We start from the raw sequence: 14,512 nt of genomic DNA, 5'->3' as shown, positions 1-14,512 counted from the left end.
CAGCATTTTACATCACCATTTCCATTACCCTTAGATCTTGGCACATTTCAGATTATAATTTGTGTTATTCACAATATTATTGCAGGTCATTTTATTCTAGCGCGTAGTATGCTCCTTTCTATTAATTCGGATTCCAATTATAATTCAGCTTTCCTGTGGTCGCTCACAATATGTGAACTGAAGACATCTTAGGAAATAAATATGGAATTTTTCTTCATTGTGAGGTATTGTAAATTTGAAATAATAATGACTTAGGGCGCAAAAATTAAATAACGTTTCACCCATTTTGTCGGAGTTCACTACTCTGAATTTCTAATAGGTATTTCATCATGATTAAACCCCACCCACATCCATAGTGTAACGGTTAGAACTCTTGTCCTCAGTGGACTAGATTTGACTCTTGATATTGGCAGAATGTTAGGACAGAGAGGTGGGCTACTAAGCCTGGTAGATACAGCTCAGTTTCACTGGGGGTGTGCCTAACATAGATGAACCCCTTCAGTGCGAGCTCAAGTATTTACATCATGATAGAACGAGTATCATAAGCTGATTTTTTTCTTTAATGTGATTGGTGAAAATAGAAATTCTGGATAAACAAATTTGAACAGTAAATATCTCTATATCGATGAATAAGCTCCGGAAATTTTATGCAGTAATGGGTTAGACTGCAAACTAATTCGGTTAGTAGGAAATGTCGACCTACCCGCTCTTCTATAATGTAACAAGAATAGCATAATTTCCAGGGGTTCTCATATACTATACCCCTAATATTTATGCAAATCTCATTGCATAACTGTCCTGTATATAAACCATATACGTTACTCACCTAAGAAAGTTTGCATTCTGACCTATCCGGCCTCTATAATGGTGACTTTATAAAGGCAGTGTTCAAAAAGTTACTTGCTTTGATTCATGATTTATTCTAATGAAATAACGGAATTATCGCAATTTATTAAATATAATTTCAAATTTAAAGAAATATCTCTGCATCACATCTTAGGACCCATTGAAGTAGGTAAATTTATATTTTGTGATTGCTGTTAACTTCCTCATATTTATATCCAGAATATTTGGGGGGGGGGAGGGTTCCATGTGATAGGAATGATCCTGTTGGGAAATAAAATAAATAACAGATTATGTTTATAACTTTGGATTCATTTCATTTAAGGTTATCATCCAACATTAGAGTTAACATTGATAGAGATAATCGAACAATTCCATATTAATGGGACACCGTTCAGTTATCTACTGTGCAGGTGTGTTGTTCTGGGAGTTATCAGCAGGTGCTTGGTCATTCTGGTTGTTGACATTGTTGTTGTCAGATGGTTGTTGTTGCTGCTGCTGTGGAGGTTGCTGTTGCTGCTGTTGCTGTTGCTGAGAAGGCTGCTGTTGCTGTTGTTGTTGTTGTTGTTGTTGTTGTTGGCCACCTTGTTGTTGCTGGTAGCGGTTGTTATTTTGGGGAAACAGGAAAGACCATGGTTGAGGCTGCTGTTGCTGCTGCTGTCGATTTCCAAATGGGTTGAAAATCTGTTGAAGCCAGTCTCCTTGTTGCCTTTGTCCTTGCTGTTGTCCTTGTTGGGGTGCAAATGGGTTGAAGAACAATCCCTGCCCAAGGGCAACGGCACAGACTGCTGACAGCAGGAAAAATATCTGAAAAAGGAGCAAACATTTCACGTAGACTAACATTTTTGAATTTTCAACGCCCCAGCTTTTGATATTGCCATAACCTGCAAATAGAATTCGATTCTTTCTCAATATGTACATTTCAACTATTATTCTGGACAATGAACCCTAAACTAACAGAAGAGGAAATGATCTCCGTTTAAGATGAAATTGTTGTTTGATTTAGATGCGAATTGAAAATTAAATGAAGTTTATGATATGCTCGTTAACACTTTTGCTACTGAGTTCAGTATTGTCTTTCCTTTTACTGGAATAAACGTTTTCTTACTACAATATAGTAGCGCTAGATATACGAATGATATTTCCTTTTAAGGACACTGACCGTGTAGTTTCGGTGGCTTTCCGTCTATTTTGTCGTACATAACCTGTTTGAAGGTAGTTCCCATATTATACGACGGTGGATGTGATACCAAATAAATTCGAATCTATGAATGGAAAGCAGGCTAATGCCCCGAGAAATTCATTCCATTTGTCTTCCATTACATGGTATGTGGTTACCTCCGAAGTAATGACCTCTGACAATCTGGTCCTTAACCAAGTCACTGGCATTAATTTGTAATTAGGGCAGATTAATATGATAATGTTCAGTAGAACTAGTTATTCAATTTCAGGAGTTAATACAATTTGGGTGAACCACCAAAATAATAATACTAATTGACTGCACTTTCAGGAGAGTGTTGAGCTATATTTTGCCGCTAAACAGTGTGGTGGCAATATACAAGTTCATGTTTCCAGAGTATGGGTGCAATGTATGTGGCCCTCATCAGGATTACTGGATTTAAGAACTGGGAAAAATTCAAAGAAATGCAGCTTGATTTGTTGCGGGTAATTTCCGACAAAAGTGTAGCGTTACAAAAATGATGAAAAGTATTGTCTAAGAAGAATTGTGAGAAAGGAGACGAGCTGCTCGACTAAGTTGTATGTTTCCAGCTGTGAGTGGAGAGATATCGTGGGATGACATTGGTAGACGAGTAAGTTTGAGTGGTGTTTTTAAAAGTAGGAAAGATCACAATATGAAGATAAAGGTAGAATTCAAGGGGACAAATTGGGGAAAATGTTAGGGGTAGGAATGATTTACCAAGGGAGATGTTCAATACAATTTAGAATTCTTTTCAATTATTTAAGAAAACTGAGCGACTGTTCTAAATGCAGATGAGTGGTGACTGATTGCTTAGTTATTGGTACATCATAAAACACTTCATAGAACTTTTCTCATATTACTACACCCTTACTTCACCTTACCGTGATCCCTCTTTCAGTATTACAACTTCTGGCATTGCCTGACCTAACTGACTTTGCTAGTACTTAAATAAATAATTGTTGTTCTTACCGTGATAGCCTTCATTGTGGTTGTAGTTGTGGTTGATTGTGCTGTGGAGGCTGGCGTATTATATAGTCTCCAAAAGTGGGCTCTAGATGGGGAAATGTACTTGTCAGAACACCTGTCAAACATTTGTCTAAACAGTGCATTGAAAATAAGATTGTCGGTGTAATTGGAGAGTTCATTCCACCTGTTCGTGGCTGTGTCCTTGAACGGTCTGTTGTGTATTTTGGTTGTAGCCTGACTGGGTACTGAACATGTGCAGACAACTAAGGTGGCGAAACCTGCAGAACTGGCAAGTTGGAATGTCTTCTGAAATCACGTGATAATTGCATGTAGCCTACATCTCTCATTCTGACTTAACAAAGACAACTGTCTATAGGAAGCAGAGAACTGTCCTGAGAGACGTATGTGTATGTGATGCACCAATTTTAGGCACGCTGCAATCACGTGCATTGTTCATCTTCTATATTTATAAAGCAGAATATATGTCTGAGCGTCAGATCTTTATACAACCGGGCTGAGTGACTCAAACGGTTGACGCACTCGCCTTCTGACTCCAACTTGGAAGGCTAAATCGTGGCTCAGTCCGGTGGTATTCGAAGGTGCTGAAATACGGCAGTCTCGTGTCAGTAGATATACTGCCACGTAAAAGAACTCCTGCGGGAGTGAATTCTGGCACCTCGGCGTCTCCGAAAACCGTATGAGTAGTTCGTGCGACGTAAAACATTTATTATGATTATGATTATTATTATGTCCGACTCGTTGGCTGAACGGTCAGCGTACTGGCCTTCGGTTCAGAGTGTCCCGGGTTCGATTCCCGGCCGGGTCGGGGATTTTAACCGTAATTGGTTGACTCCAATGGCACGGGGGCTTGGGGGTATGTGTTGTATTCATCATAATTTCATCCTCATCACGACGCGCAGGTCGCCTACGGGTGTCAAATAGGAAGACCTGCATCTGGCGAGCCGAACCCGTCCTGGGATATCCCGGCACTAAAATCCATACGACATTTCATTATTATTATTATTATTATTATTATTATTAATCCAGATATAAATCAATATTGTTCCACCTTTCTGAACGAAATTCTGTATACTTAAGTTTTGGAACCCTGCGAGTAACCCCATCCACAAGAAATTTTAACAGCCCTCTTCATTCGCTAGATGTAGGCCCTTTGGCACATTAATATAGGTGAAATATCGAATTTATCGAATAATGACGAGACAAAGATCATTTTAAGCCCTCCGACGCGAAGAAAAAACTCGGTAAGGTCCTACGGGCCTCGAGAACCTTGTTTTCAGTGCCTGAAACCAAGCATTGTGGAGATAATTACAACACACTACGCTCTAGGAATCAGATGGAAAAAGGAACAGCCGTAACCATGGCAACGTCATCTCAAGAATTCTACAGTAGAATACCGGGGCGGTGTGACAAGTAGGCAAGTGCGTAAATGTAAGCACGGCCAAGAAGGGGGAAAGCTTACTCTAAGGGTGGAGGTGAGGATGAGATGGCATATAAAAATAATCGAAAATAGTGTTGAATCCATAGGATTCGAGGTCGCTGAGATGTGTTGTGACACTGTGGATGCCGTTTAACTATAAGTTCAGGTGCACAGGCATGGTAAGTAAACTCGTGTCCTCATCCCGAGGTGGCGCATCTCTTTGCATGTACCATCTCAACCACATACCAGCCCTCCTACCATTCTTAAGCTGCGTTTACGCTAGGCGCAATTTCTTCGCGAAATAACAGTGCTTGCAACTCATCGAGCTCTACAAAAATAGATATTTTATGTGGAATCCGAAAAACAAAAACTATTTCAATCGCAATAAAAGAGAAGATGCGTGGAAGGAAATTAGTTCTCAACTAAACTTTCCTATCTCTACAGTGAAAGCGAAGATGAAAGCGCTACTGGGATCATATCGAAGTGAAAGATCGTAAGAAAATAAGAGCAGAGTCACTGGATCAGATAAACTATTACTATTGGTTTATAATGCAAAGTTGTGTCATTTCATTACTTTTTTTTTAATCTACCGGTACCTATTTTGAAGCATTCTTGGGTCATTGTGAAGAACTTCCACTGGTGGGCAGACAACACCTCATTCAGAAGGCACAAGCCGTGAACATTTGGATTCGTCATATTTAGAGGGGCTGTTGCGTTTGCGACTAATTTTACCTGGTTTGTGATTTATTTTTTCTTCCATTATTTTATCTTGATTTTATATTTTCACCCATTTTTTTGTATTGTTCCACAACAATTAACAAATATATCCAACGCTATTTTTAAATGTGTGCGGTTGGGATACGAAATGTATTTCTAAATTGAATTAATATTATGTGATTTTTAATTATTGGCATTTTACTTTTTTTAAATACATACATAATACCGAGTGTGATTTACTGTTTTAAATGCGATTAATTATTATTCTTAGCTTCACATAATCCTGAAGTGTTTTACAAACTTCTGGGACGATTTTTGATATTGTGCACTTCGATATTTTAAATAAATACCGCAAACTTGTGTACGAATCACCAGTTGCCAAGAAACGCAGTGTGATAGCCAACCTTTCTCTCACTGTTACGGGTACTGCTTCTCTGAATGTTGTGTCCTGTTTTTCAACTTTTTGACTGATCAGTGAAACGAGTTGTTCAAAATCTTGGGTACTCGTGCGGACGAAGTTTTTAATTGTATCATCAATGGGTTCCTGTACCATTTCTCTCATAAGGCTGTTTCCATATTGGCTTCTTCCAAGGAATAATTGTTTGCTCCACCATTGTCGAGGGCGCCGATTTTTCTTCTTCCCTTTCTTGATAAAATATGGCATTGGTATAATGGGAAACGCGACTGCAGCGGTTGGAGGGACAAAACAAGTTTCCATGTTGGCTGCGAAACAAGAACAGAAGCGTTCAGGCTTGTCGAAGGCGGCTCGCCCCACTCGCGCTATTTTTCGCTCTGAATTGCGCTCTGTTTTGGGTTGTGCGAAATTTCATTCGAAGCGAGTAAGTTTCACCCGAGCGACTTTCGTGAGGGACTTTCGCTAGTGTAAACGCAGCTTTAAATTCCCGGCAGTACCGGGAATCGAACCCGGCCCCCCGAGGACAGCAGCTAATAACATTAACCGTTGCACTACGGAGGCGGACACAGGCATGGTGGGAAGTGGTGATGAAGAATATGTCCAGACTGACCTAGATTAGTTTAATTAATGACATGCAAAATGAACTGCAATTCAACTTGAAAATAAACACATAAAATAACTCTAACAATACAAAATAACTCTAACAATACAAAATAACTCTTGAAATATCTTCCATTGTCACAATAAAGAAATCTACAAAATTTCGCTTAACGCATTATTAACAGTAATTAAAGTGCCTAAAATGAACATTCGAACAAGTGTCCGGGCAACACCGAGTAATACAGCTAGTTATCGCAGTAATCGAGAAATTAAAACATGAAGGACTTAATGAGCTTTATTTCACGGATGAGAAAATACATCCTTGAATTGTTTCAGGAGAAACAAGATTCGATGTATCGTTTTGCATACATTTGTCACATTATGGGACCAATTTCTTGTTTTGCTTATAGCCGTTCTTTAATTCATAACTGATTTAAAATATGTAATAAAAATATTGTTGTCCGCCTGCATGGCTAAGTGGTTAGCGACTCTCACTTGATCACAGGGAACTTGGGTTCGATCCCCGGCACAGTCGGGAGTTTTAACCGTCATTGGTTAATTTCGGTGCCACGCGGGCTGGGCGTATGTGTCATCTTCAACATTATTTCATACTCATCACGACGCGCAAGTCGCCTATGGGAGTCACATCAAAAGACCTGGCGAGCCGAACTTTTCCTCGGACACTCGCGGCACTGAAAGCCATACACCATTTCATGATATTGTTCAGTGTTACAGAATAAGCATCAGATTGTTTAAAGATTTTTACATTTGTTTCATTGCCGATGATTATTGACTGCGTTTTGAGAGGATTCTATCAAAGGTTAGTTTAAGTTGCGTTGTTACATTCGCAGAAAACTACGGGGTCGAGACTAATATCGTTCATTTTCGAGTATTTTTATATGTCAACACCTCCTCAACCCACCGCAAGGGATGCTAGGGGTTATCTTGCAGATATGTCACCTGTACAGAGTTTGGGTAAGAGGTATACTGAAACATACATCCAAAACCTCGGTCATTTTGGACGTTTACTTTTCACCCCTCCTCACCCTCCATTCTTACTGGGCCTGGAATATAACTGTCACAGTTACCGGTCCTTTTAGGAAATTTCTTTACATTTCACCCCTCTCCCAGAGGTGCTAGGGGTGTCTTACCTCCACCAGATAGTAAGCCATATGTGCACCAAGTCTGGTTGAGAGCTTTGCTGGAACATACACGCATTCATCCGTAATCTCGGTCATTTTGGACATATTCTTTTTCACCTCTTGTCATCCCCTCATCCCCGCCCGATCCGATAGGGCTAAAGTTGGACTTAAATGACATCTGGAATATCGCACCCTTTGTATCCCACCCAGGGGGATGTTATGGGGCTCTCAACCCCACAGTATCTTTCTTCCATATAGAAAGACATATATGTACGAAGTTAGTTAACAGCTATGGTGAAGCATTCACACATACATCCATTATTTCGGCCATTATTGACTGGTTTCAACCGTTCTCATCTCCCTTGCCGATGGGCACTGAACATGGATTTAAACGACAGGCGGAGTGTCACTGTTCATCTCAGCAAGCGCGAAAACTATGCATTCGACATTATTTACGGTTATATTCATTTCGCCCCTAGGGGTGGCTTACCCACAGAATACCTTTCTTCAGACAGTCATATGTTTAGTAGGATATCTCCTGGCCTAGCCTACATTTACGCACGTGCCTACTTAGAACACCACGTTTGTATTCTACTGTAGAATGTTTGAGCTGACGTTTCCATGGTTACGGCCTGTCATTTCTTCGTCCGATTCTTAGAGCGGCGGTTATGTGGTGCCAAAATCTCCATAACAATCTGTTTTAGGGTCTTAAAATATGGTTTTCGAGCCCGTAGGAACGTACAGAGTTTCGTTCTTCGCGCCTTGAGGCGCAAAAAGAGTTTCACCTCGACCTTGTACGACAAATTCAATATTTTTCCTATATTGGCCTATGTTAATATTAATGTGTAAAAGGGCCAAATTTAGGCAATGTTGGAGGATTTTACAATTTCTTTTAGGCGGGTTACCCACAGAGTCCTTAAATGTAAGTATACATAATTTGGGGCAGATTGGTGGAACGGTATGGATTTCTATAAGGAACAGTCGGACGGACAGACATTCTGCTTTACATATATAGTGGCATTCCGATAATTCGACTCCCGGTAACTCGACATGTCATATAGTTCGACAACTTAACGACATCGATTTTTCTTTAATTTTGATCACTGAATGAAGTTCGCTGCTCATGATATAAGAGCCATGTTTCTTCTTCCTAACGTGTCTTTGGTGTGTCAACCAGTGATATTTTGGAAGCATTGAATAAGAGATGTAGACGTAAACATGATAGATTCTTCTTCTTTCTTCTTTTCCTGCCGCTTTTTCCCACACCTGTGGGGTCGCAGGTGCGAACTGCGTCGCACATATGTTCATTTGGCCCTGTTTTACGGCCGGATGCCCTTCCTGACACCAACCCTCTATGGAGGGATGTAAGCACTATTGCGTGTTTCTGTGGTGGTTGGTAGTGTAGTGTGTTGTCTGAATATGATGAGGAGAGTGTTGGGACGGACATATACACCCAGTCCCCGAGCCAGAAGAATTAATCAGAAGTGATTAAAATCCCCGACCTGGCCGGAAATCGAACCCGGGACCCTCTGAACCGAAGGCCAGTACACTGACCATTCAGCCAACGAGTCGGACACGTAAACATGATAGATTAATTAAACAAAATCATTTTTTTACTTAGTGGGGAGGGTATCTGGATCATGGAGTGAAATCGAGCATATATTCCTGGAGAAATTTGCTGGACCAACCAGGAAACGAATTTCAAGAAAACAGAGAAGAAAATTACCAAATAGGGTTGTTAAAGAAAATTCAAGTTGCGGAGATGTTACAGGAGGTGATGCCGGAGAATGGTGGCGCAGGATGAAAACTGTGAACCTTAGATAGTGAAATGCACTAGCGAAAGATTACGAAGATAAAAATGAAGTTGAATCAGAAGACAAAACAGATGGAAGAGTGAAAGCGATGACTCACATTGAAAAACTACAGGACCTTGAATGATGGCTCTGTTACATGGAGGAGCAAGGTGTATCATCTATGGACATTCTGTTTCTCCGTCGCCTACGTGAGAAAGCTGCACCAAGAAAACAGTCGAATATTACGACACTTTTCCCACAAAATATAGGCATTTCTTCACTTACGTGTGGAGGAATTTTTTATTTTTAACACTTATTGTAGGGTATGTTTTACTTTTCTTTGTCCTGTAATGATCCAAAATTTTCATTAGGATAATATGCAGCAAAATATTATGACTTGTGGATAAATAAACAAGTATATGATCAATTTCTCTGTCACGCTTCTAACAGTGTGTCAGTTCCCGTTGCTAGGAAGCACTACTTGTTCTTCTAATAATTTATTGTGGTTTGCAACACACTATGTTCCATTTTTAACCGCTGACCATCTCAAAAGGTGAAAAATTAATAACGATTAATGGACTTGCAGCACTACTGGATATCAATAAGGCTTTCCATGAATTTCCAGAAATTATCTACAGATAATCTGGAGATCGACATGGCGAGGCTATGGCTCATGGGTGACTGATTCGGTCCACCTTTGGCACTCGTACAGGGCATGACCAGGCGTGTAATAGGTGCAAGTAGTAAGGCGCAATTATCAGCCGTTTCCGAGAAATTAATTAATGAACAATTACAGTGCGGTTATGCGCAAGCTGTGTTGGCTATAAAGACAACGAGCGCGTGGCACAGCGGCAAGTACTCCGCTACATAAGCGCGGGAACGCTGGATCGAATCCCGCCGATGTACGATATTTTTCAAATATTTCACATCTCTCACAAATGAAGGTGTCTTCAATAATGTTTATTTTTTAGCAGGTAAAGGTTTCTTAAAACAATCGTACAGGAGCTGTTTGAGAATTTAATACTTTTATTCCCAGTATTTTATAAAACGTATTCCACCCTGCTGTTCGCGCGCCGAATTACTGCACTAACTAGGATGATATTGATCATAGAAGCAGGGGAAACAATAATTAGTGCGGCATCTTGCGCAAATTATAAATGCCGTATTTTGCATTTTTGTGCGTTTTTTCAGAACCCGTTATCCGCTAAAAGATAATTTATTGTAATTTATTCAAAGATGGACATGATAGTACATTTATTTTATTGATGTATTATATTGTCATTTACGTAGTTAAGTGTAAGAGAAAGCCACGAGCCCTAACTTCTCCACTGCTAAAGTCATAAATAAATAAATAAATAAATAAATAAATAAATAAATAAATAAATAAATAAATAAATAAATAAATAAAATAAATGAATGCATGGTGTACCAGCGTAAGTCTGACCTGGATCTCTAATCCGTGGTTAGTTGCATTGAGTCGTAGAGGTCGGTCAAAATGACTGTTTTGAGACAGACGAAAAACAAGTCAGTGAGATTGACGCTGGAAAGAACATCTACGAACGGGGCATCCCTTACCTCAGTAAACACTAAAACATCCGTCCAAACAGATGACCTGTAACAGGCTTGTTGCAGGGCAATGTAACCAAGTACTCATAAATCGGTTAGATATTTATAACTGTACATTACAGAACATAAGAAAATACTCAGGCAGCATCATACATCACCATATCCATTACCCTTAGTTCCTGGCACATTACAGATTCTGATTTGTGTTATTCATAATATTTGTTGCAGGTCATTTTTTTCTAGCGAGTACTATGCTCCTTTCTATTAATTCGGATTCCAGTTATAATTCAGCTTTCTCGTAGTCACTCACAATATGTGAACTGAAGACATCTTAGGAAATAAATATGGAATTTTTCTTCGTTGTGAAGTATCGTAAACTTTAAATAACAGTGACTTAGGGCACAAAATGTAAATAACGTTTCGCCCATTTTGTGGCAGTTCACTACTCTGAACTTTTAATAGGTATTTCATCATGATTCACCCACACATCCACTGTGTGACGGATAGAGCTCTTGTCCTCGGTGGAATAGATTTATCTCCTGATATTGGCAGAATTTAGTGGGTGGATACAGCTGAATTCTACTGGGAGTGTGCCTAACATGGATGAACCACTTGAGTATGAGCTCAAGAATTTACATCATGATAGAAAAAGTATCATCAGCTGATTTTATCCTTAATGTAATTGGCGAAAAGAGGAAGTATCGACCTACCCGATCTTCTATAATGTAACAAGTTTAACATAAATTCCAGGGGTTCTGATATACTGCCCCCCCCCCCCCCAAAAATGTTCATGCAAATTTCATTGCATAACTGTTCTGTATATAAACTATATTTGTTACTCGGCTGAGAAAGTTTGCATTCTAACTTATCCGAGATCCATAATGGTGACTCTCTAAAGGCAGTGCACCAGTTTTGATTCATGTAGTTTTCTAAGGAAAGGCGGAATCATCGCAAATTACTAAATCTAATTTCAAATTTAAAGAAATATCTCAGCGAACATCTGAGGACCCATTGAAGTAGGTGAACTTATATTTTGTAATTGGCATTACCTTCCTCATATTTATATCCAGAATTATTTGGGGGTGGGAGAAGGGTGTCATGTGATACGAATGATCCTGTTGGGAATTAAAATAAATGACAGATTATGTTTATAACTCTCGATTCATTTCATTTAAGATTCTCATCCAACATTAGCGTTAACATTGATAGAGACGATCGAACAATTTCATTTTAATTGAACACCTTTCAGTTATCTACTGTGCAGGGGTGTTATTCTGGGAGTTATCAGCAGGTGCTTGGTCATTTTGGTTGTTGACATTGTTGTTGTCAGATGGTTGTTGCTGCTGCTGCTGTGGAGGTTGCTGTTGCTGTTGCTGCTGTTGCTGCTGCTGCTGCTGCTGTTGCTGTGGAGGCTGCTGTTGCTGTTGTTGTTGGCCACGTTGTTGTTGCTGGTTTCGGTTGTTATTTTGGGGAAACAGGAAAGACCATGGTTGAGGCTGCTGTTGCTGTTGCTGTTGCTGTCGATTTCCAAATGGGTTGAACAGCTGTTGTAGCCAGTCTCCCTGTTGTCTTTGTCCTTGTTGTTGTTGTTGTTGGGGTGCAAGTGGGTTGAAGAAGAATCCCTGCCCAAGGGCAACGGCACAGACTGCTGACAACAGGCAAAAAATCTGGAAAAGGGGCAAAAATTTCACGTAGACTAGAATTTTTTTATGTTCAACGCCCCAGGTAGGGACATTGCCAAAAACCCGAAAAATGTTATTCGTTTCTTTCCCAATTCATGAAATATATTTGAACTTGTTTTCTCGACGTTGAACATTAAACGAAGCGAATAGAAAATGGTCTCCGTTTGAGATGTAATTGTTATTTGATTTAGATGTGGCTTAAACATGAAAAGAAATGTAACATTTATCGTGAACACTCTTACAACAGAGTTCAGTATTGTCTTTCCTTTCCTTGAAATCAACATTTCCTCACTTCATTATTCTAGTGATACATATAGGAATGATAGTTCCTTTTAAGAACACTGACAATATATTTTTGATGCCTTTCCGCTTATATTTTCGTACAGCACCGATAGAAGTTCCGGCCATGTACGACGGTGGTCGTATTTATTAAATGAATTCGATTCTATAAAAGAAATGTAGGCTACTACTTAGAGCAAATTAAATTAATTCCATTCGTCTTCCAGTAGATGGGCCGCCGTTACCTCCGCAGTAATTACCACTGACAATTTGGATCCTTTACCAAGCCATTGGCAATGAATAGTAATTTGGGTAGAAACGTATGGTAAATGTCAGTATAACTAGTTATTTATTCTGAGCTGTTAATAAAACATATGTGAACTACCTAATCTATAGTAATATAACGGTACTATTTAATTCTATTTTATTAGTTGTATAGAAAATTGATTCAGTGTTTTATATGAACACTATATGAAACTTGTCAGTGGGAGTGCAGCTAGAGGATGCGACGCGTTTGACTGTACTTTCAGCGGACAGTTAGGAGATAATTTGCCTTCAATACATTATGGTATTAATATACAAATTAATGTTATACTAGACAGCGCATTAATTAAATTATTATATCGTCGCCATAAGACCTATCTGTGTCGGTGCGACGTAAAGCCCCTAGCAAAAAAAAAAAAAATTATTATACTTTTAGTTCACTTTACAGAAATCCCTCTTGCACTATTACACCTTCTGTAATTGTCTGACCTATCCGAATTTGAACGGAGTACAGAAATAATTTTAATTAAAGGTTGTTGTTCTTACCGTGATGGATCTCATGGTTGTTCTGGTTAATTCTCCTGTGGAAGTTGGCGTATTATATAGTCTCAAATAGCGGGCACGAGTTGAGGAAATGCACTTGTCAGAACACCTGTGAAACATTTGTCTAAACAAATGGTTTGTGCACTGAAGAACAAGATTGTCACCTGCTATATTTGTAAATGCAGCAAGTATTGGAAATTTTCCACTTCACTCCTCGATTGTATGAAATATCGAATGAATGTTAGATACCAGCGAGATACATTTTCAAAATTCTGTACATCAGACCTAAAATTAAGTATGCGATATTATTTTTGGAGACCTGAGGACGTTACAGTGAGTCGGAAATCCAGTTAAGGGGAGCGGGAAAGCAAACGGGAAAGGAAATTTTAAATGATATTTTTTTACCAAATGTTATCTCATAAAGTTATTTTGGCTCTGTTGAATGAAATGGTATATAATTTATTATGATACACAACTTGTAAACATATAAAACAGTAATTATACGGTAGGTTATAGGGCACAAGTGATAAATTTTTCAACTTCGGGCATGCTCTCTTTGAAGTTACCTATTTCTGTAACTGTTTGATATAGACGGCTCTGGGTTTCACTAATCTGTCGTAGAATTATGTGTGAAGAAGTTTTCGCTACTGTCATAACAAAACACTCAGATAATTCTGACTATGGATCAGGTGGTGACATGAGTAAATGTGTGAGTGATCATTGCGTCTTACTTTGAACTCACTTTCGGAAGAAAGCCTTTTTTACCTGTTTTTCCCATTATCTCATGAATAATACAAGCTAAGATCATTTTTCAGAGAGTTTTTTTATGCCTTAATGCAGTTACCGATATAGAATAAAGTATTTCTCGTGATTGGTTCTTAATTTATAGCAATTTTAATGACTTTTTCTGCTAAAATTAGAACAAGTAATAAATGTACAGCTATTCACTCAATTCACTCAATTCTAGTTCAGTATCTCGGGAAAGCGGTAAAAATGTTCAAAACATTAACCTTAATACTTCCTGAGATATAGGGATATCTTTTCTGTGAAATTGTCATTTTCA

The 14,512-nt window shown here is 39.0% G+C and overlaps 1 protein-coding gene across 2 annotated transcripts; it reads right to left on the bottom strand.

Moving 5' to 3' along the window:
- Nucleotides 1-1,134: 1,134 nt before the first annotated feature.
- Nucleotides 1,135-13,602, bottom strand: LOC136884201 (vacuolar protein-sorting-associated protein 36). Of its 2 annotated transcripts, none has more exons than XM_068229853.1 (2): nt 13,453-13,579; nt 1,135-1,650 (listed from the first exon to the last, which is right to left on the bottom strand). In XM_068229853.1, exons 1-2 carry the CDS (start codon nt 13,567-13,569, stop codon nt 1,246-1,248), a joined length of 522 nt encoding a protein of 173 aa, XP_068085954.1. In that variant the 5' UTR covers nt 13,570-13,579; the 3' UTR covers nt 1,135-1,245. The 2 variants fall into 2 exon arrangements, with proteins under 2 accessions (XP_068085954.1, XP_067012349.2); XM_067156248.2 differs by lacking the exon at nt 1,135-1,650 and adding an exon at nt 11,824-12,348 and having other exon boundaries at nt 13,453-13,602.
- Between the last annotated feature and the right edge of the window lie 910 nt (nt 13,603-14,512).

This window comes from Anabrus simplex, chromosome 12 (genome assembly GCF_040414725.1).
Source record: "Anabrus simplex isolate iqAnaSimp1 chromosome 12, ASM4041472v1, whole genome shotgun sequence".
Classification (NCBI taxonomy): Eukaryota; Metazoa; Arthropoda; class Insecta; order Orthoptera; family Tettigoniidae; genus Anabrus; species Anabrus simplex.
This window is presented reverse-complemented; position numbering and strand designations above follow the sequence as displayed.